Source organism: Amblyraja radiata, chromosome 3 (genome assembly GCF_010909765.2).
Source record: "Amblyraja radiata isolate CabotCenter1 chromosome 3, sAmbRad1.1.pri, whole genome shotgun sequence".
Lineage (NCBI taxonomy): Eukaryota > Metazoa > Chordata > Chondrichthyes > Rajiformes > Rajidae > Amblyraja > Amblyraja radiata.
In genome coordinates, this window is record NC_045958.1 from 43640870 (window position 1) to 43665052 (window position 24183).

The 24183-nt window shown below is 40.0% G+C and overlaps 1 protein-coding gene across 2 annotated transcripts in view; it reads left to right on the forward strand.

Annotated features, from left to right (window-relative positions):
• Nucleotides 1–19861, forward strand: part of sass6 (SAS-6 centriolar assembly protein) — a 45331-nt gene extending 25470 nt beyond the window's left edge. The window contains exons 4-17 of one of the 2 annotated variants that reach the window (XM_033017717.1): nt 1419–1523; nt 3601–3772; nt 4152–4229; nt 5553–5672; nt 7160–7351; nt 7635–7829; nt 10109–10198; nt 12380–12559; nt 12688–12769; nt 13595–13713; nt 14627–14770; nt 15061–15167; nt 16644–16750; nt 18582–19861. In XM_033017717.1, the coding sequence (XP_032873608.1) occupies nt 1419–1523; nt 3601–3772; nt 4152–4229; nt 5553–5672; nt 7160–7351; nt 7635–7829; nt 10109–10198; nt 12380–12559; nt 12688–12769; nt 13595–13713; nt 14627–14770; nt 15061–15167; nt 16644–16750; nt 18582–18676 (1786 nt within the window). In that variant the 3' untranslated portion in view covers nt 18677–19861. The remainder of the gene's footprint in view (nt 1–1418; nt 1524–3600; nt 3773–4151; nt 4230–5552; nt 5673–7159; nt 7352–7634; nt 7830–10108; nt 10199–12379; nt 12560–12687; nt 12770–13594; nt 13714–14626; nt 14771–15060; nt 15168–16643; nt 16751–18581) is intronic. The other variant, XM_033017718.1, reaches the window with a different exon arrangement.
• Nucleotides 19862–24183: the final 4322 nt, after the last annotated feature.

Below are 24183 nucleotides of genomic sequence, written 5' to 3' on the forward strand. Positions count from 1 at the left end.
CCATGCTGTCAACGGCTGAATGTTTCTGACACTCAAGAATAAATAAATAGATAAAGCTGTGAAAACTAGAGAGGGTTAGATAACTAAAGTTCGAAGAAATCAAAAGTGCCTAAAATTATAATTAATACTTTGCATCTCATTGAAATGAATAAAGAAGCATTTCCCATGCACTTGATCTTCAGGTAAATTCCCCATCGTAAGTCTCAACAATTGCATGCACACTTATTGAACTCCCATCAAAGAATCTTATGGTGGCGTAGTCAGTTGTCCTTTGGTGTAATGCTCATAGTAACTTTCAAATGAACATGAAGCTTACTATTGGTTGGACAGAATGGGAATAGCAGATGGGAATCAAAAATTCTGTGTTGAAAATCTGAAATCGGAACAGAAAATGGTGGAAACACTCAGCAGGTCAGGCAGCATCTGTGCAACACCAAGTTAATATTTTACATCTGAGAGAAGGGTCTTGAAGCTGTTAGCAAACTTGATTTCACTAAATAGCAATTGTTTAAGGTAAGGATGGTGTACCGTTTGAAGAAAAACATGCAGGCAGTCTTTAATAACTCATCTGAAAAACAGCATCACTAACAATTCTCTAGTGCGTTGGCTGAACTAGGCTGTTTTTCTTCCAGTGCATAACATAGTTGGAGATCTAGTTTTCATTTGAGCAATTAAACACTGCCTGCATGTTTCCCTCCAAGTGGCATGCCAACCTAATTTTGAAATGTAGCACGGCAGCTTTATTGTTACTAAGACTTAACCCTGAGATTCCCTTCCCACTAGCATCCTTCATCAAAAGAATCACAGCAGTTCATGAAGGTTGGTTACGACTTTCTAAAAGACAATAAGAGCTTGCCTTGTCACCAGTGTGCACGGATTAAAATTTAAACGTAAAATAACAGGTGATGCAGATGGGTGTGTTAAGATTTTATTAAAGAACAGAGGACATCCCTAGTGTTATAGCCAGAATTTGTCCCTTGTACGGAATAACCGAAATCATATGGTATTGTCATTAACACATTCCTATTTGTAGGAACTGCATTTTGATGGACTGCATTTCAGATATATTGTTGGCCTTAACGTTTTTGGGGTCATCCTGTAAGGTATATGCGATGTGTTTTATAAAGATAGCTTTTATAAGTGACACCAATATATTTGCTTAAAAAGTTGAGGGGAAAACCTCTCTACTCATTGAGTAGACTGTAGTATTCAAAACTGCATTAAGTAATTGAGACATATGGCAGAAGCTCTCAAGTTAATGAGAATGTGGGGGGGGGGGCATGACCTGTAATGCTGATGGTTAAGATTACACAAGGTGAAAAGACAGCCCTTTGGAACCCAGTTTTAGGCCATTTAGATTGCTTTTGTGCTTTAAATACCATACCATGTTATGTTAATATACCAATTTCATTTTACAGTTTAAAGAATCAGCAAGGGCTGCTTGTAGAATTTTCTGCATTTCCTCAGCGGTTCATTGAGCTTTTGGATCAATGTATCCAGGAACAAAGCAAAGATGTTCCAAGGTGAGTTAGTGTTTGACTGCTATTGTTTAGCATAAGTGAGTATTTTGTTTTGAAATCTTTCCAAGGATTAAGTGTCTTCTCCTGTACAGACAGTCTTGTAAAATAGTGAAGCCTGTACAACCTTCAAATCAATAGAGATTCATTGTTTTGAGTAACGGTCTTTTCTGATGGAACTTACAAACGTGGATAGTGCACATTGATCTACTTCAGTTATGTCATTCATCCTAATGTCTCTAGTCTAGATTTACACCTCTGTGGTTCGTGTTTAAGTTATTGATTACATTGTAGGATCTTTATTCGTTTTTAGTTGGAGTGAGGGGGACAAAGAGTGTGTGGTGGAACAGAGTTACTAGATGTTTTTTCAGATGTGTGCCATTCATTTTTCTACCTATGTACTTGGAAGGATACATGGATACAAATGAAAACTTAAAAAGGACAAAGTGCTGGAGTAGCTTAGTTGGTCAGGCAGCATCTCTGGAGAACATGGATAGGTGACGTTTCAAATGAGGACACTTCTTTCCCGACCCTTTAAAGTCACTATCCACGTTCTCCAGAGATGCTGCCTGACCTGCTGAGTCACTCCAGAACTTTCTCTTTTTTTGTAAACCAGCAGGTGGTTCCTTGTTTCTTCAAATGACCAGCGTTGGATTTTAAGTATAGGCTCCCTTTCTATTTTGCTCGGCAACATCTCCAGACATCAGCTAGAATCTATAGTTAGAATATACAAGGACATTAGAGCATGGAATTTCCAGACTGCGCTGGATTTTGATGGATGTTGATGAGGTGACTTTGCAGGTTGGAAATCCTCAGAACAGATCATTGTAGGAGATTTAATTGTGATAGTTTAATCAAGAAATATCTTCAGGGTTGTGGATGCTGCAAGCAATAGAAAACTAAACGTGCAGAAATGCAAGTTAAATTCAGTGTTCATATTTTATGCAAGTGAATTCAAAGCCATCTTTTTAGCCTTCCACTAACAGACAGGTAATTCAGCTATAACACATGTTTTCATATATGGTGCAAATTGGATATAGCATGACTGAATTAGGGAACACTATTTGTATTTTGTGGGTCAAATGTGTTATCATGCAATGTTGATCAGATATCATTGTCTCTTAAGAACGCAGCCAGCCCGAGTCCACTTTAGAAAGTTACTTGGGAAATTGACAAACAATCGTTCCACCTTTTTTTCTCATTGACACAATTGTCTTTACAATTTTATTTTCTATAACTTGAGATTTTTTTTATGGGCCTGTCCCACTTAGGCGACTCTTTAGGCGACTGCCAGAGACTAGTTTTAATGAAATTCACCTACAACAGCAAAAATTGTCGCCACTGTCGGCGAGAATTTTTCAACATGTTGAAAATTTTGCAGCAGTCGCCTGTTGTCGCTCAAAAAAACGCCAAAGTGGGACAGGCCCATTAGGAACGCAACTATCGAGTTACAGCGGAACTACATGTATGGGCTTTCTGATATGTGTAGAAAGGAACTGCAGATGCTGGTTTAAAATGAAGATAGACACAAAAAGCTGGAGTAACTCAGCCGGGACAAGCTGCATCTCTGGAGAAAAGGAATAGGTGACATTTCTGGTCGAGACCCTTCTTCAGACTAGTTTGGGAAAAGGGTAACAAGAGATTTGATGATGATGTAGAGAGATAAAAAACAATGAATGACAGATACTTTTCGCATATCTTTCATTCATTGTTCTTTATCTCTACATCTCTTATTCCCCTTTTTCCTAACTAGTCTGAAGAAGGGTCTCAACCTGAAACGCCATCCATTCCTTCTCTCCAGAAATGCTGTCTGTCCCGCTGAGTTACTCCAGCTTTTTTAGTCTACCAACTCAGTGAATGGCAGGGCTCTGGAAAGTGATGTAGAGCAGATGGATGTAGGAATGCAGGTACATAGTTCCTTGAAAGTGGCATTGTGACTTGATTAGTTGCTAATTTCCCTTGTGTTTTCATGGCTAGCTTGCACAGACGATTGTTTAGACATTGAGTAAAGAAACATTCTAAAGAAATGTTTGTTATTACGGTTTTAACTTTCTTCCATCTGTTTCCCCTCTTCCCCCAATAGGTTTATGCTTCAGTTAATAACTCAGTCTCCAGCATTGGATCACATGCCTGCAAGCTTAAATATAATAGAAACTAATCCATTCAAACACCTCACACACCTCTCCTTAAAGCTGCTTCCAGGAAATGACAATGAGATCAAGAAATATTTAGCAGTCTGCCTTCAAAATGTGAAGGTTAGTTTTTACAATGATTTACGAGAACATTATTATTCTCAAATTTATACGGGTTATTTGCTGCAAGAATGCATCTTTTCAAAAAAGTGGTACAATAATCTGACGATGCAGATTTGTTATTTAATTTCTGTGCCTTTGTAGATAATGGCTCACTTTAAGTGAAGTATCCTGCTGAATAAATATTAAAGATCTGCATGCAAGATTGCTTAATTCAGGCGTCTATTTTAATCTATAGCTTAACCTGAAATAGAACTTTTTATTGAGCGTTAAGTGATATTTAAAATATCAGGCTGTGAATAATACCATTAACTTGATACCTTGCAATGAAGAAATTATTCTAAATAGACAGAATACAGCTAATTTAAATGTTTCCTTTCAGATGGAAAATAGTTCACTACAGGAAAGGCTACGTAGAACTGAGGAAGATTTAACAAAAAGATTAAGCATTACTCAACAGGTTTGTAAATAGAAAATCTTTAATTGTATTTGCATCATGGCAGCAAGAATTGAAACATGACGGTACATCACTGTGCATCAGAAATTATATGTTTACTTAATGTATTCCTAGCTTATCTGAATTGTTTGACTTGAGGATTAAACACAATGTCTTTACCATTATGGTGCTTTAATATCCTCTAGGGGCGCTGCACTGGCAGCAGCCTCTGCCTACAGCCTGTCTGTCATTTCTATCTTTTTTTAAATTTTCAGTTAGTCCAATGTCTGTTTTGGGGGGGAACTTTAACTTTTCTATGTGGGGGAGGGGGGCAGGGTAAGGGGCAAACCGTCTCCCAGTCTCTTCCTGGCGGGGACGCGACTATTTCTCCGAGTCGCGTCCTCGTCCCCCACCTCGCGGCCTACCAGCTGGATCGGAGCGGCCTTTCCTGCCGGGGACCGGGAACCGGACCAGGGCTGCTACAGCGGCGGCGCAGCGCTGGAGTCACCGCGGAGCGGACGATGCCTACCTGGGTCGCCGTTTGGAGCTCCGGAGCGTTGGGCCGCTGCTCCAACATCGCGGAGCTCTGGTGCGGAGAGCTTCCAACGCGGGCGGCGCTGAACAACATCGTGGAGTCCTGGGGCGCCTTGCAGAGGGCCTACAGCGGCAGTCTCCACCCGGCGCGGCCTGCGGACTTTGGAAGCCGCCGACTCCGGTAGGAGGGGGCCGACTCGGTGTCCACGCCGCTGAGGACGTTCCGCAGCCCCGACGTCGGACGTATCACCCCGGCGAGCGGTCCTGGACATCGGGCCGCCCGTAGCTGCAACTGCGGAGGGCACGGGGAGGCCCTGACCACGGGGAACAGTGGAGGAAGAGACTGACTTTGGTGCCTTCCCACACAGTGGGAAACTTTGATTCTGGTGTGTGGGGATGTTTTATGTTAAATTCTATAGTGTGTTGTGTTCTTTATTTTTATTGTATGGCTGTATGGGAATTTCATTTCACTGTGCCATCTGGCACATGTGACAATTAAATGTATCTTGAATCTTAATATTCAGTCTGCCACAAGATTACATTTTTGGCTCCTCAGTTGTCATGAAGTTCATAAAAATAAGTAAGGATCTGTTCTGTATATTCACACCATTAATACTCTACCCTTTTGCCTCTTGTATTAAAAGCTTTTCTCAATTCCTGTCAATTTTTGTCCCAGATGAGTTACAGCATCTGATGATTCATCATTGCCAAAAGTGAAAATGTGATTACATTTTCATCAGCTCATGTGTCTTTAAAAGACATACATAAATCGTAACTGGCTAACACCACTTCCTGCTTAATTTTTATGTTTAGACCTTAGCAGAAAAGAGTAAGGAACTGGACAGATTACGTAATGAATGGACAACACATACCAACTTTATAGCAAACAAACACAGTCAAGAAGTTACTACGGAAAGGGAGAAAGCTTTACAGGTGAGGAGATGCATGAATTAATTATTGGAGAACAAACGTGAATATAATGAGCAACACAAGGTCTTGGATGGATGTTTCGTTAAGAAAACAATTCAATACATATTCAAAATTGCCTATGCTAGCCAAAACACTGCCGAATGAATGACTATGAATTGCTAGCGCTTAGTAAGTAACGTGCTTCCATAAAAAGAATGGGTGAATCTCGGCTTCACTGCTTGCTTTCCTAGAATTTTTTCTGTGGGCATCAACAGATTAATAGTCTTTCAGATTTGAAAATGTTATGCAGATTCTGTCATTTCTCGCAGACAGTGTAACAGTAAGCCCCCAAAACGCAACTATTTTTTCGAAAGTGACAGTATGTAATCATAATGTTTTCTTGAAAGATGATAGCTGTACAATAATAGTTATGGAGGTGTTCATATGATATTCCATGCAAAATATTTGCCCTTGCATTTTGTTTGTACAGGATTGCAGTTAGACTAAATTTGAATCTGATGCAAAAAAATGCTATACAAATCACTTTTTAAAATCCTGAATACATGGTAAGATGCTTCCATGTTACAATGCTTAGCAGGTAATGGTTTATATTCCCAAGGCTTCCACAAGTTAATAGTTATTTTTGATTAGAATTAGGATCAAGGAGTATCAGTACAAAGCTACGGGTGATCAATTGGTAAGGAGCAGCCATAATTGTGTGCAGTTTTGGTCTCCAAATTGGAGGAAGGACATTCTTGCTATTGAGGGAGCGCAACGTAGGTTCACAAGGTTAATTCCCGGGTTGGCGAGACTGTCATATGCTGAGAGAATGGAGCGGCTGGGCTTGTATACTCTGGAATTTAGAATGATGAGAGGATCTTATTGAAACATATAAGATTATTAAGGGTTTGGACATGCTAGAGGCAGGAAACATGTTCCTGATGTTGGGGGAGTCCAGAACCAGGGGCCACAGTTTAAGAATAAGGGGTAAGCCATTTAGAACTGAGATGAGGAAACACTCTTTCACACACAGCGTTGTGAGTCTGTGAAATTCTCCGCCTCAGAGGGCGGTGGAGGCCGGTTCTGTGGTTACTTTCAAGAGAGAGCTAGATAGGGCTCTTAAAGATAGCGAAGTCAGGGGATATGGGGAGAAGGCAGGAACAGGGTATTGATTGTGGATGATCCGCCATGATCACATTGAATGGCAGTGCTGGCTCGAAGGTAATGTGTTTGAGCCTAGATATTTGGCCTACTCCTGCACCTATTGTCTATAATTAGGTTATGGCAAGTCTCTGGAATAACTTAATAGAGAGGGAATAGACTGTTACATGAACCTTCAGCTGATTAAGTTCTCTTTATCATTTCTTCATTCAATCTTACCTTTATATAATTACTGGTATATGTTTTTTCTCCTACAGGATATATTTGGATTGTGTGTTAGTGAAAGTAGACATTATTCTCTCTGTACTTCAGTCCTTTATTGATGCTTGCTTTATTATCCAAATTTCTAGGCTCAAACACATTACCAGCAACAATGGGAACAGCAAAAAAAAGAAACAGAGGCAGCACATAGTCAAACGGTACAGCATCTTGAAAGAAGGATAGCTGAAATAGAAACCATCAACAAGGATCTTATTGAACGGAAATACAAATCGGAATCTACAATCCGAGAGACGAAATCCAAATTATGCGTCGTGGAAGAGGTTGGCCAAGCTTTTTTCAATAGTTTTAAGTCTTAATTCTAAAAGTTTTTAATGCAAGCACATCTTAAAAAATTTAAATTGCTTAATTAAAACAAGTTGCCAACCAAAACCATTTAGTTATGAACTAACGTACGTCGTCTATAAGGCTGCTTTGTAACACCGCCATATTAATGAAAAAACATTCAAATTTGATCCTAGTCTATATTGAATTAAATGTTACATTTTCATATAGATTTCTGTTTAAAATAAGAACTTCATTTTATGTCTTTTCTGCGGTATTTAGGAATGTCAAAGATCCAAACAGGAAATAATTTCACTGAGGCGAGAAAACACCACACTGGATGCAGAGTGCCACGAAAAGGAGAAACTACTGAATCAGCTGCGAACAAGAACTGCAGTCCTGGAACAGGAAGTCAAGGATAAAGAGCAAGTAGTTACAAAAACAACAGAAATCTTTGAAAGTATTCAGGAGCACAAGGTATTATTTAAAAATCTCATATTTACAGTTGTTTAATCAAGCAGAATTGCATAATTCAATTGTAGTGAAACATATTGCCTGATACGCAGTTCTTTTGGATCCTGTATTACCTTTTGATGCTTGTGCACAAATTACCTGAAGATAAAATATTCAAAAAATTGCTTAAATGCCTTATGGGATTGCTCATCTGCAATGTACGGCTTGTACACCAAAGATCAGAAATATTTTGAAGTTGACAGGGCACTGCTTAACCTGACCATTTTCACTGCACTTTATTGTGTATGTGACGAATAAATCTGATTGATTGATTGATTGATTTTTATGTAAGGGATGAACATGAATTATTTCAATATTTGCACAATGCATTGTAATTGTGCTTCTCCAGTGACCTGGTTAAAGGAGATTGTAAGGGAATGCCATACATTCCTGTCATTTCCAAGCTTGGATATTAATTTCTAATGAAATTGTACAATCACAGTTGGAATACCAGTTGAATCCCATTGTTGGCCACAGGAATAGGAACATTAGGTTTCTACTTTTCATCAAATGTCAGTTTTTTCAATTGGAAAATTGGTACATGTATATAGGCAAGAAGAAGTTGAGATTGCTTGGTGTTACTTCCTGTAGCTAAATGTTATTCACTGACCTGATCGTCTGGTGAAAAATTGACATTGGATGAGGTGTCAGAGGATTCCCATTGCGGGCTGATTCACCTGCAGAATTGTTCCAACCCTATCGACATTGAATAAGAGGAATAAACTAAACATAATGGACAATAGAGCAAAACATGCTCCAGATATCCCCTCATTTTTATATCTCATAATCAGTTAATTTAAGGAATCCGAGTTTCTTAAACTTAACTTTAAGAACTTGCCTATACAGATGAAAATGTTTTATTTTTCATTTTAATTGACAATTTCAGCAAAAGCAAATAGGCTTGAAATGACGTTAATTTTACCTTAACCTCAAAATGCCAAAGCACAGCTACACATTATGTCAACTGCTCTGTTAGTTTTCATTGTAGAATAGAACAGCGTATTGGAGAGAATTTAGCCCAATGATTGTGTCAACTCTTTCAAAGAACATTTTACTTTATTCCAGCACCACCTGTTTATCTTTTTAGTTTTATATTTCTGAACAGTTGTGGCCAAGTACCTTCACAATCCATAATCTATTCTGGAATCTGGGGATAAATATCTAGTTTTCATTATGAGATGGATGTTGGCATGTCAGTCGAAATGTTGATACCACTTTTGTATTTTGCTGATTTCATAAAATTGAACTTTTAATGTTGTGCTATTTGTGTGCTAGTGGTGGTGCCATCGAGTGTGGCTGCCTAACCTGCAGCTGTCTGTCATTTCATTATTTTTGTTATTTTTAGTCTGTTTTAAAGTTTGTCTTTGGAGGTCTTTTAGTCTTTTTCATGTGGGAGGAGGGGGGGGAAGGGGGAAACTGTTTTCGAGGATGCAACTATTCTCCGAGCCGCATCTTCGCCCCCCCTCCACGCGGCCTACCACCTGGATTGGCGCAGCCTTTCCTGCTGGAGACCGGCTAGAGCCTCAGCTTCAGCAACGGTGGCGCAGCACTGGATTGGACCACGGAGCGAGCGATGCCTTACCGGGGTCGCCGTGTTGGAGCTCCGGAATGCTGGGACTGCCGACTTTGAACACCGTGGAGCTGTGGCCTGCGGAGCTTCCAGCCGCTGGCGGCGCTGACTTTCCAGCCGCGGGCGGCACTGACTTGAACATCGCGGAGCCCTGAGATCTCTTGCCGAGATCGCCAGCGTTGAATCTCTGCCCAGCTCGGCCTGTGGACTTCGGAAGCCGCGGTCTCCGGCAGGAAGCGGCCGATTTGGAGGTTCTGGGCTGCTGAGAGTGTTCTTCCGTTCGAGGGCCTAAAACATCGAGCCCGTAGCGGTAACTGCAGAGGCCTCAATAGGCCCCGACCACGGGTGAACAGAGGAAGAGGACTGAACTTTGGCGCCTTTCCTCACAGTGAGAAACGTTGATTCCGCTGTAGGGGGGTGTTTTTTATGTTTTATATCAAATTCTAATGTGTTGTGTTTATCTTATTTGTGTGCTGCATGGCAACTCAAATTTCACTGCACCAATTGGTGTATGTGACAATAAAAGTCCTTTTGTCCTTTGTATTTTTAGCTCGGCATTTTTATTGTAGTACTATGCTGTTAAAATGTTTGTATGAGTTTTGAAAAGGCTTGCAGAAGCTTGCAGAACTTTGAGAAATTGCATTGCTACAGAAATTGATTCTTTCATTTTCAGAAAAATCTAGAAGAGAACATGGAGCAAAAGCAACTGCAAATGGGAAAGCTGGAAGCTACAGTGAAATCTCTTTCAGAAGAATTATTAAAGGTAACTATATGTTTTATGCTGACTATTGTTAATACTTTTTTCACCACCACTACACTATGGATGTGGTGCTTACCATTTACAAAATACACTGCAGTTGTTTGTCATGGCACCTCTAACATCACCTCCCAAACCTGTGACTTCCTTCATCAAGTGGGAAGGCCAGTAGACACCGAAGCATATCACTCTCATTCTCTTAACAAGGAAATATTGCTTTTCCTTCATCTTTGTCGTATGTAAATCCTAGAGATCCCTATCAAGTAGTGATGTGAGAATAACTTTGAGAAGGACTACATGGACATTCCCGCTATAAGTGCAATTATAAATGGGTGTATCTAAATAAAGGTTGCACCCAAAACGTCACCTATCCATGTTCTCCAGAGATGCTGCCTGACCCGCTGAGTTACTCCACTTTGAGCACTTTGTGTCTTTTTCTGTATCTAAATGACCTTATTTAAAATAAACTCTGGCAGGAATCAGTGTTTAAAACCCCATTGATATGTACATAACTGTATATTTACATAACCCACTGTACATAACCAAAGCAAAGGTAAAATTAAATAATTGAAATAACAATAGACAATAGGTGCAGGAGTGGGCCATTTGGCCCTTCGAGCCAGCACCGCCATTCAATGTGATCAGGGCTGATCATCCCAAATCAGTACTCTGTTCCTGCCTTCTCCCCATATCCCCTGACTCCGCTATTTTTAAGAGCCCTATCTAGCTCTCTCTTGAAAGCATCCAGAGAACCTGCCTCCACCGCCCTCTGAGGCAGAGAATTCCACAGACTCACCACTCTCTGTGAGAAAAAGTGTTTCCTCGTCTAAATGGCTTTCTCCTTATTCTTAAACTGTGGCCCCTGGTTCTGGACTCCTCCAACATCGGGAACATGTTTCCTGCCTCCAGCGTGTCCAAACCCTTAACAATCTTATATGTTTCAATAAGATATCCTCTCATCCTTCTAAACTCCAGAGTGTACAAGCCCAGCTGCTCCATTCTCTCAGCATATGACAGTCCCGCCATCCCGGGAATTAACCTTGTAAACCTACTCTGCACTCCCTCAATAGCAAGAATATCCTTCCTCAAATTAGGGGACCAAAACTGCACACAATACTAGGTCTCACTAGGGCTCTGTGCAACTGCAGAAGGACCTCTTTGCTCCTATATTTGATTCCTCTTGTTATAAAGGCCAACATGCCATTCGCTTTCTTCACTGCCTGCTCTACCTGCATGCCTACTTTCATAGACCAATGATAACAGTGAAATTTTTTTGACAGATGTTTGATATCAGATACATCTCACACTTAATGTTAAAAAATATTATGATCTGTGACAAGATAATGCTCAAGCAACTCAGCAGGTCAGGCAGCTTCTCTGGAGAACATGAAAGGCAACTTTTCGGGTGGGGGCCTTTCTTCAGATTTCAGACTTTTTTTGTAAACGAGCATCTGCAGTTCCTTGTGTATATATATATATATATTTGAAGTAGCTCGACAGTAAAACTTGGAATTCACCAGGTTCACTGGAAAATGTTGATGTACTTGTATGTAATATGTAAAAAAAATTAAACATTAATTATGGTAACGTATGGAAAACCCTCTACAATGGCAATCCCAAAGTGTCAGGATTGCTGTTTTATCAGCGTTTACTTCAAGAATGTTTCCTCCTCCTCGCACTATGACCCCACCCTAGAATTAGCTCTCTCCTTATCTGTGCAAAGCCCCAGAAATCTAATATCACTCAAAGCGACTACTGACAAGTGAGGTGGAACCAGAAAATAAAATCCTTTGTAAATGCCCTTAACTTGAACAATGCATCACTGTGGTCCTAGATAGCTACTTTACATGGGTGGACTGATACCTCTATACTATAAGGAACTGGCAAACCAATTTCAATGTCTAATTTCCTGTCATACCTGTAAATCCTTTAATTTCCTTGGTATCCAGAAATCTATTGCTACTGAGTCTCTACAGAACTCTGGGGTAACAGTTTTGAATTACAATTAACATTAATCTTAAGTATATTAGTTGCTTTAGCAGTTTACAAATGAAAAGATAGACTTGTTGACTATTTTAAGAGCAACTTGTATAATGACCTAAACTGGACTTGTGTTCTTTGGTGTTTTGCATAATTACAAGTTTGACACAAAGATAATAGCTAATGTGGATTATGTTTTTGTTATAGGCCAATGAAATCATCAAAAAGCTGCAGGGAGACATGAAAAAACTGATGGAAAAAATTAAACTGAAAAATACAGTTACAATGCAACAAGAAAAACTTTTAGGAGAAAAAACACAGATGCTCCAGAAGGGACAGCAAGAACTGGCAGAAGTGCAGCAGGCCCTGAGACACAAGGAGGAGGAGGTCATAAATCTCAGTTCATTGCAATTCCCAAAGATATTTGAATTTTGATGCATCGTTTTGGGAAAAGGGGAGAATTTATTTTAGGATATGCTTAATTTTTACATGCAGTGCTTTTACAATTTTTTTAGGTTCATAAGTTGCAGGAGAAGTTTGATGCCACAGTCGAAAAACTAGAAGAAAGCAAACAGCTTCTAAAGACAAATGAAAACGGTTAGTTTTTTGAGAAGGAATATTAGTGTTTGGAATATTTTGCATGTTAAAACATAATGCACTGTGCTACACAGGGATGTTATTGGACAGACTTAATACCAAACCACACAAAATTCAGGAGAGCAAACATTAGTTTAGTCAAAGGGGATTAAAAGGCAGAGATAGCTTTGTTTTAAATAAGTGCAATAATGAGACCTAGGCTACACTCCATTCACAATTTTACTCAGCAGAAATGCTGACCGGGGGAGTTATATAGTTGGGATGGTGAATGTCAGGGAATGGTGAGAGTTAGTATTTATTTATATTTCCTTCGGTACATGAAGAAGCTTTTGCTACTAAAGGGTGAACAGAATGGTTAAACAGACATGGCCAACTAAATAGTCTAGATGTAGGCTCACATGCAGTTGCAGGGAGACTATTTCAAAGATGACTGACAGCCAGTAGCGGTAGATTTTCTGCATTGGAAATTCTCAGGGTTACTGCTTTGATTTTTAGTTGCACCAACAATTAATGAGTAACGGAGCAATTAGTGTACAATGCCATAGTGCAATCTATACATCAAGAATTCATTTTTTTTTAAATGTTCATTTAGTTTTTAAAACTTCAATGAAGGTTAATGGAAGGCACAGAGATTAGATGATGCGTATCTGGTATGAACTGGGTACATTGTACTGGTTTCAATAGTAGGTAGTAAAGTTTCAGTAATAAATTGAAGTTATTTAGGGTTTGATTGTATTTTCACAGCTTCAACTATTTTTGGGATGGGGTAAAGGAGAAAATACCTTAACCATTTGAAATATTTTAATGAGTGTTTCATTTTCACAGTAATATCTTGGTTGAATAAACAACTAAATGAAAATAAATTAGCAGCTCTGCAAGAAACTCCTCCGTCATCAATATCAAGTGGCAATCTGTCCAGGCTTGGGGGTGTGCAAAACAGTCACGTAAGTGAAGCAAAATAATTTTTCAGATCTAGGCATTGCTAGCTCAGCTGGTGTTTATTGCTGATTCTTAATTGGCTGTGAGAAGGTGCTGGTGAGCCCTGACATTACTTAATTAGTACAAGTAAATCTATACAACTTTTAGCCTGTACTTTCAAACAAATAGGAAAAGGATGGGTATAATGGACAATCATTCTTAATTGCTGGTTAAAATTTAAGCTTTTTTTAAAAAAACATTCTGGTTTTATATTCCCAATTATCAAGGCAGCATCATTTTGGTTCAGTTAAAGCATTCTTACCTCTGACTTTGCAACTATTCCATTAGTACAATTTGAAAGATGGCTCACATTTCTAACACACACCCAATGACTTCATTGGTTTCTTAAGATTAGTTTGTTCCACTCATGATAAGAGCAGGGTTAGGATTGGTAACTGGCATCCAAACAAAGCAAAGCTTTCCAGACCCCCTCTGGATATCAAAGTCAGCACTCCAAATAACATTTTTCCACAGCCTAACTGCAGGCATGTAATGGTATGAGCCCAACTCATCCTATGACTATTAATTCTTGCTCCCCAACTAATAGTACTTGGGAGTACAAACACCCAAGGGTACTAAACACATTATCCTCTCCAAATTCATATTTGGTCAACAGTTGAAAAACAATTATTTCAAATGTGGTCTTCAGGACCAGAGAATTAGTACAATCAGGATACACACCAAATGGGCAGACTGTGCCATACGGTGTACCAAGATTTCCATGTATGTACCAGGTACCAAGTATGGTTAATTGACAACCAAACTGTCTCTAAATATACTGCTCAAACAATAGTTTTGTTATGGATTTTTACATTTAATGCTGAATTTTCTTAATAGTCTTTGAATGCTAATATTTTTCTGTTGGTTTTCCTTTTGCAGCAAACTTTGCACCCTCCTTTCTCTGTCTTGATGCCACAGACTGTCTCTTCTGTTTCGCCTTCAGATAATTACTCTAAGAGCTTTGGTTCTATACGAATGAATACTCCACTCTTCAGGCCTGGTGTGTCAAGACATGGTCTTCAGGCATGCTTGATTTAATTTTTTTCTTACTATTTGTACTTTTCTATGATTTCAATATTTTGGAATTCATTAAGTTTTTAAAACTTCAATGAAGGTGAATTTTGTTGCAAGGTTGAAGTTACCCTGAGCAATTCTCAATGCACACATTTTAAAATGTAGATTGAGCAATTTTGATCTGAATTTTAAAATTTGTTAGATGCTGGTGTACTGGATTTCTGCTTTTATTATCATTTACAGCTATTAGTTAATTGGAAGCAAGATTATGACAAGAGCATCTTGCGTTACTTTTCCAGGTGCACTTCAGCCCTCTGCAGCTAAATCCTAGTAGCATCCCTGTATTAGAACCCACGTCAGCCCCTTCATCTTCAACACCAACAGGAACAAGTCTCTCTTCCAAAAGGTATGTGAAGACAAGAGCAGGAAAAGTAGAATGTTATGGTCTTTGTTTCATCACTCATCTCTAAGGTTTTTTTTTAATTGATTATTCAAAAAGGTGTTGTTTACCACCTTTAGGCTGGTTGGTCCAGAAATTGGCATTAAGACTTTGACTTTCTATGACATTGAAACTGGATTTTCAACAAATGTAGCTTCCTGATATCTTTCAATGTAATCATCTGACTAGGACAATTGCTTGATAGCAACATATTTGGCTGACCTCCATTTGTCCTCTAAGATCTTGTGAAGTACAAAGTTTAGTCTGATCTAATTAATATGGAAGAGTACCTGCAGCTGAACTTTGAACTACAAATGCTAAAGCCAATATGCTGTAGCCTAAACTATTGGCTCACACTATTGGTAATGGACTTTTCTTCCATTCATTTTACAATCCAGCAGATTTGATATTTATAAAGACTGGGAATACACTTAATTGTTGCACAATATTGGAAGATCCATGTATAGCCTTTACATAAAAGGTTTGGTTAAATGACAGGTAACCAGTAAATACACAGTCAAGATTCAAATGTTATATTTGAAATATATGGTGACCAAGACATTTGCTTTTGTACCACCATTCAAATTTAAGGCTGCATTGTTAACCTTAGCCTTGGAGCTTAGAAAGGAAGCGAGTGATGGTGATTTCTCAGGTATCATATCATTATTCTGTGACTAATACTGTTAGGTGTCATATATGTGGGTATCAGATGACAATAGATTGAACAACTCTGATCAAAAAGCCTATCCGTTACCCATGTCTTGGCTCATCCATGAAAGGAAACTAAACATACTTCTTGCAGCACATTGTATTTTCAAAAAAGAGCAGGACTTATTTATCATAAAGTGTTTGTCCAAATGTTGATAGATAAAAGGAGAAAATATAATGCTTTAGTTACCCACTGCATTCCAGTGGAGGCTAATCCTTTTTTTAAATCCGGTAGATCTTATCAGAGATCATCTTGCTACGGTTTTAATTTCCTTGCAGGTTACAATAGAATTTTTGGCAAGAACTGTGTTTGTGAACAAACCTCAGCTACAAAATGTATTCAAAGTCTTGTGTTGTGGATGACTGAATACATTTGAAGTAATTATACAGACTAGTCTGTAGAATGCTTTTTAACAGATGAGATTATAGATATTTTGACTGGCTTCAAACTTGGTAGGTTCATTGTAACATTCACTGGAGCATATCTTTTTGCTGGATGAAAACATAACAGACTGAATGGCAATGACATTGTATACAGAGTTTGTATACAGAGGATCAATTTTTATACAAATAATAACTAACTGCAAATGTGCACTCCCATTCCGTCCAATCTTTAAAATTAAATATGTATGTTTAATGATTAATTAATTATTTTTCTAAATGCTTATCTAATGTCTGTCTGTAGTTTGAACTATTCCAATTCATAGTTTACTTAAAAATACTTGTTTGTTGCAGCGAACCAATTGGTTTAGACCAGAAATACTTACAGAAGAGGGAATGTGGTAAACCGGGTTTATCTCGAGGAGGACTGTTGCAGAAGCTATCATATCCAATTGGCACAGGTAGAAAAATAGTTGGAAATGTAAAAAGAAACAATTGCTACAGTTTCTAAATCTGTGTATGCATTTCAAATTGTTTTCAATTTCCAAAGGCTGGTGGTGTTTGTATGTAAAACTGTCAATTCTTTAAAACCAAATTTTGTTTGGTCGAAAAAGAATACTGAATTTGAGAATTAAATTTTGTTTAGAACAAGTCCATGAGCTGCTTTCTTATGATAATTTACCCAACTGAATAACTAAAATATAAATGTACATTGTAATATTCCTCCAGTTTATAAACTAATCAAGCCAACACATTCCTACAATCTAAGCCAAAAATACAGGGAAACTGTCCCCTTCAAGGATGTGGGTATGGACATCTATTCATATGGCATTCTAAAATGTTCATTATCCACACTATGCCCTTAGCACATGCAACTGTTGATCATGGTTCTGCATGTAGAGCAACTTTGTAGGATCTTTCATTTTCCTTCCTTGTAAGGCATAAACGTGTGCGAGATTGGTTAAACGGAGTATTATACCTTCTTGTAATTGTGTCCCAAAGTTGGAAAGGCCAATGCTTTCCAGGAATCCGGAAAGGTTCCCATCTGATCTATAAATAATCTGCATAGTCTACTCTACTCTTGGATCGGAATCAAGATGAAATAAAATGTTAAAACGTGTTTTTTCCCCTCCGTGAGATTTCTACATGGTAACCCATCCATCCAAGCATTAAATGTAAACCATTCCTCGTGTGCAAATTCGTACTGTTAAAGTATCTAGTCTGCGTGACCCTAGTATCCCAGTCAATCTCTGGTCTTTGATGCATCACGTTTCCCCCTGATCTTGGCTTCCGTTTCCTACTTCACCTTTTATTTTTTTGCACCAGAACATTTGGACATCTTAATTTGGTTTCCCGTGAATCTAACTGATGAGCAAGTGATAGTATAAGATAGTATAAGAATTAAAAGAAATTCAGGAAATTGTACACAGGTCAGGTAGCACATTGGCACAATCGAAGGCACAAGGGCAGGACCTACACAGTAAATGGTAGGCCCCTGGGGAGGGTTGTAGAGCAGAGGGATCCAGGTGCATGGTTCCTTGAAGGTAGACTCGCAGGTAGATAAGGTGGTCAAAAAGGCCTTTGGCACATTGGCCATCAGTCAGAGTATTGAGTATAGCAGTTGGGAGGTCATGTTGCAGTTGTATAAGACATTGGCGAGACCGAATTTAGAGTATTAAGTTCAGTTCTGGGCACCATGTTATTGTCAAGATATTGTCAAGCTTGAAAGGGTTCAGAGAAGATTTACGAGGATGTTGTCAGGACTATAGTTTATGAGTTATAGGGAGAGTTTGAGTAGGCTGGGTCTCTCTTCCTTAGAGTGCAGGAGGATGAGGGGTGGTCTTATAGACGGGTATAATTATTAGAATCTGACAATGTGCACTTTAACCACATGTGGTTTTTTTTCTATTACAAATCTCAAATTGTGGAGCACAGAGGCAAATAAATAAATGATGGGTCTTTGCCAAAAAAATTATGGAGGGCACTGTAGACAGGTACACGGATAGGACAAGTTACATAAACAATAGGTGCAGGAGTAGGTCATTCGGCCCTTCGGAGCCAGAGGGATATGGACCAACAAGCAGGTGGGACTAGTGTAGCTGGGAGATGTTGGCCGGTGTGGACAAGTTGAGCCGAAGGGCCTGTTTCCGCACTGTATTACTAAATGGGATTGATATTTTGGGTTGATTAATGTTTTTCAGGAAGCCTTTGACTCATGATCTTACATTTTTTAACTGTATTTTCTTCTCTATTTCACAACCCAACCCCCAATTTGTTTTGATGTTCATTTAGTGCCAACTCGACCTCTAGGGCCAAAGCAAGGAAATCCACCACCAGCGACATCTGCCTATTTTCCAGGACAACAGCCTAGACTCCCTGCATCATGAAGAGAGCAGCAATAACATCTCAATCTACACAAATCCTGAAAGAAGATGGATAATGGGAAAGGAACAGGCTGCCTGAACTTATTACTGCAGGTGTTTACACCTGTAAGAAATGATTGGACTGGGCAGTGACAATCAGCATTAACCCAGGTGCTCATTCAAACTGCCAGAATACACTTGCCGTTTTCAAAATATTGACTTTAATTTGTTTTAAAGTGAGGTGAGTGGGGGTGTTCCTCCTGCACAGGAGGCAGTTGTATACCAAAGCATAATTTGCAGACTCCTCAGTGAATGTTTTGCGCCTTATTTGACACTCATTCCTGCAAACTAGATTTTTGAACAATCAAGAATATTAACTGCCTTCCATGTGTAGCCTCCTTTGTTTACTCATCCCAAAACACACTTTGCATTATGTCCTGCTATTTAAAAATTAGTACAGATGTAACCACGAAGTTTGGGGTTAAAATTCCCAGTGATTTTTCTGGTTTTCCAGTTCGTCCATTATCTTATCAACTTTACCAATATCTTTGGCACAACTCACCTTTTGTTGGTATAGTTCCCAAATTGCTCCATCCTAGTGTTCTTTACCTGGAAATGCAATCTGGTTCATGTGAATGCTAACTGAAGAAAACCATTTCTTAGATTAATTTGTCACAGACTAGTTGGAAGTGCCACAGTGGAACCTTTCCAGAAATTCAGTGTATACAGTCAGTATTACAACATCGGAATGGGTTGGCCCTTCAATACACTGCAGGGCGTACAGACCTGTTGATGTTTAGCACTGGTGCGGGAGTTCAATCAAAGCAAAGTTGTCTTGATAGTAGGACAGTAGTCATATATTTGCATCTGACAGTTGCACGCTAAGAACATTTTGATGCAGTTTGCAGAATGAAAATGATCCCTCAGTAGTGTGCCATTAACTGTACCCTATCAAATTGTCTGAAAGTTTGATCAACTGCAGCCTGCCTGTGTAGTTCTGAATGAAATCAGTTTAAGAAGGTGACTAATAGCATCAGGGATTTTAACAAGCATCAAATGTATGGAATCGGCACTGTTTCCTATGGTGCAGTAACTAGTAATTTATGACAACTTGTACTGAATATCAGTGTACAAATTGTAAAATTTTGTATTTAAAATGGTTGTTTCATACATATTTTGAATGAATAAAATATACATACTTTTGCAAAAGCAATCGAGTCCTCAATATTGGTTCAAAAGTGAGAAGAGCAGAATTAGGCCATTCGGCCCATCGTCTACGCCGCCATTCAATCACAGCTGATCTATCTCTCCATCATCCCTGACACCCGTACTAATCAAGAATCTATCTCACTACTCGGTAAGTTTCAATGAGGTCCCCCATCCTTCTAAACTCCAGCGAGTAAAGGCCCAGTGCCATCAAATGTTAGCTCCTATGTTAACCCACTCATTCCTGGAATCATTCTCAATAACCTCCTCTGGACCCTCTCCAGAGCCAGCACATCCTTCCTGAAGATGGTGCTGTGGTCAAGAAGAAACGTAATGTATTGCATTCATATTTTCTGACAGTTCTACAAATGGTCATTTAAGTGTAAAACACCAGTCCAATCATGGATTGCCCAACATCCAGTTTTGATTATATTGTGATAGTTCTGAGAATCATAACTGATCATTTAACCTTTCCAATGTGGCAAGAAATTCTAATGCTTTCCTACTTTTTCATTTAAGTATCTGATTAGCAATTTCACAAAATGAGATATTTACAGAGCAGGAGTCAACTCAGTCCATTGTTTCCATGCAGGCCAAAGATTGACTTGCTCCAAGTCCCAGCTCTTGAGATTGTAGGTTTGGTTCCTCAATTGGCCATGTTCAATATAGTGAGGGTTTCACCTCCGCCCTTTGGGCCATCAAGTTCCACACCACACTATTGAGCACAAAAATGTTCTCATATCTTCACATTGTTCTACCTGTTCCCTTAAATCTACATTTGTCCTCCCTTCCAAATGAAATACTTCATTCCAATTCATTGTTTTTGATTAATTTTCTACCACTCAAAGCCCCCCTCAGCTTCCATTATTAAAAAGGAAACAGCGCCTCTCATCATGACCAAATGCATATTTCCAGGTTTGCAAGTAGGGACTAAATAGAGGAAAAGGGGATCATAGAGTGAGCTGTGCCTAAGAAGGGATAAACATGGAGGCAGTGAAGATTCATCAGACAAACAAGAAGTTACATCAACTAGACTTGCATTGCCTAGAATTTACAACAGCGTGTGGAAGTTTCATTGAAACTTACAGAATTCTTGCATGTTTCCCCAGGGCATGAAGTAAGGATGGTGGTCTTAAAATGGAGGGAGATGAAAATGGCGAATGTTAGAAATATTTTACCTTGGAGGTGCAGTGAAACAAATCAATTAATTTCAGAACAGTAAGGGATATTGTGGTGTAGTTGTACAGAACAGTAAAGGACAGTGGTGGCCGATTAGGAAAGGGGGAGATGCAACGAGACCTGGGTGTCATGGTACACCAGTCATTGAAAGTAGGCAAGGTACACAAAATTGCTGGGGAAACTCAGCGGGTGCAGCAGCATCTATGGAGCGAAGGAAATAGGCGACGTTTCGGGCCGAAACCCTTCTTCAGACTGATGGGGGGTGGGGAAAGAAAGAAGGAAAAAGGGAGGAGGAGGAGGAGCCCGAGGGCGGGCGGATGGGAGGGTGGGAGGAGACAGCTAGAGGGTGAAGGAAGGGGAGGAGACAGAACTACTGCATGCCTACTTGAAAGTAGGCATGCAGGTGCAGCAGGCAGTGAAGAAGGCGAATGGTATGTTAGCATTCATAGCAAAAGGATTTGAGTATAGGAGCAGGGAGGTTCTACTGCAGTTGTACAGGGTCTTGGTGAGACCACACCTGGAGTATTGCGTACAGTTTTGGTCTCCTAATCTGAGGAAAGACATTCTTGCCATAGAGGGAGTACAGAGAAGGGGGAAGTCTTTTAGGACCGAGATGCGAAAATCATTTTTCACACAGAGAGTGGTGAATCTCTGGAATTCTCTGCCGCAGAAGGTAGTTGAGGCCAGTTCATTGGCTATATTTAAGAGGGAGTTAGATGTGGCCCTTGTGGCTAAAGGGATCAGGGGGTATGGAGAGAAGACAGGTACAGGATACTGAGTTGGATGATCAGCCATGATCATATTGAATGGCGGTGCAGGCTCGAAGGGCCGAATGGCCTACTCCTGCACCTATTTTCTATGTTTCTATATGGGTAGTGTGCATGAAAAACGCACCAGGTAGATCACCCATGACCTTGATAAATGGCTGAACAAAGCTCAAAAGGCCAAGTAACCTTTAAAAAAAAAAAAAGTGCTAGAGGAACTCTGGGTCAGGCCGCACCTGCAAGGAACAGACAATGTTTCAGATCAAGTCCCTTCTTCAGACTGATTGGGGTGGGGGGGAGGGATTGGCGGGCTGGAAGTGACAAGAAAACTGGAAGAACAGCATCTCATATACCACTTGGGTTGCTTACAACACAACTGTTTTATATAGTTCTAACACAACCTTTGCTTTTACACATTGTACCTCAGCAAATAAAGATGTATTCAATTTGCATTAATGTGCAAGATCAAGGAATCAAGAAATCTTGATAAAGGAACTTGAGGTTAAGGAACCATTTGGAGGTAGTGACCATAATATGGTCAGGTTTAATCTACAATTGGAGAGGGAGAAGGGTAGATCAGAGGTGTCAGTGTTACAGTTGAATAAAGGGGACGATGGGACCATGAGAGAGGAGCTGGCCAAAGTTGACTGGAAAGATGACAGCATGGATGACAGTGGAACAACAATGGCAGGTATTTCCAGGAATAATACAGAAGGTGCAGGATCAGTTCATTCCTAGGAGGAAGAAAGATTCCAAGGGGAGTAAGGGGTGACAAGGGATGTCAGGGACAGTATAAAAATAAAAGAGAAGTATAACGTAGCAAAGATGAGTGGTAAGCAAGAGGATTGGGTAATGTTTAAAGAGCAACAGAAGATAACTAAAAATACAATACGGGAGAAAAGATGAGGTACGAAGGTAAGCTAGCCAAGAATATAAAGGAGGATAGTAAAAGCTTCTTTAGGTATGTGAAGAGAAAAAAATTAGTTAAGACCAAAGTTGGACCTTTGAAGACTGAAAAAGGTGAATTTATTATGGGGAACAAGGAAAAGGCAGATGAGTTAAACAGGTACTTTGGATCCGTCTTCACTAAAGGGGCTGTCCCACTTGGGCGACCTAAGCTGTGAGTTTAGAAGAGTTTGCCCTGGACTCAAACTCGCAGCATGGTCGACACGAGGTCCTATGAGATGGCTGGAACTCCTTCATGCTCGAGAGAGGTTCCCGCCTACTCGCGGCCTCAGCAAGGTCGCGGAAAATGTTTCAGCATATAAAATTTCCGCGAATAAAATTTGGTCGGCATGGGTCTTTTTCATTCGTACTGCAGTGGAGTGGGGTCGCTATTTACTTACAGGCACTCGAGGGCAGCCGTAGGCTATCTCCTTTGCTGACCGGCCATTTTGATTGGCTCATTGGAGTTTCACAACCTAGGAAGACCTACCGGTAGGTAAACTGCCCGCTAACTTTATTAAACTTCTTAAAAGTGTCTCCACTACTTCTCCCCCACCCCCTTTTCTTCCCTTCTCGTCCCTTCTCTCCCCCTTCTCTCTCCCCCCCTCTAAAGGACTTGCCGTTACTGTGGCAGCCATTTACCTTCCTCTTCATCGTGCAGACAGCGCGCGGTTTCAACGTGGCCGGTCGATCTAGGTCGAGGCTTTCCAGGCAAGTGCCCTCAAGCTTCACGGTCGAAGGCACTCTTCTGGACTTGCGGATTAGGTCGCCCAAGTGGGGCAGGCCCTTCAGGAGGACACAAACAATCTTCCTTGTATAGTAGTGTCCAGAGGATCTGGGGTGACGGAGGAACTGAAGGAAATCCACATTAGGCAGGAAATGGTGTTGGATTATCTGATGGGACTGAAGACTGATAAATCCCCAGGGCCTGATGGTCTGCATACCAGGGTACTTAAGGAAGTGGCTCTAGAAATCGTGGATGCATTTTCCAATGTTCTATAGACTCAGGATCAGTTCCTGTGGATTGGAGGGTGGCTAATGTTATCCCACTTTTTAAGAAAGGCGGGAGAGAGAAAACTGAATTATAGACCAGTTAGCCTGACATCAGTGGTGGGGAAGATGCTGGAGTCAATTATAAAAGATGAGATAGCCAAACATTTGGATAGCAATAACAGGATCGGTCCGAGATGGGGAAATCATGCTTGACTAATCTTCTGGAATTTTTTGAAGATGTAACTAGGAAAATGGAAAAGGGAGAGCCAGTGGATGTAGTGTACCTGGACTTTCAGAAAGCATTTGATAAGGTACCACATCTGAGAATAGTGGGCAAAATTAGGGCACATGGTTTTGGCGACATGGATAGAGAAGTGGTTGTCAGACAGGAAACAAAGAGTAGGGATTAACGGCTCCCTTTCAGAATGGCAGTAACTAGTGGGG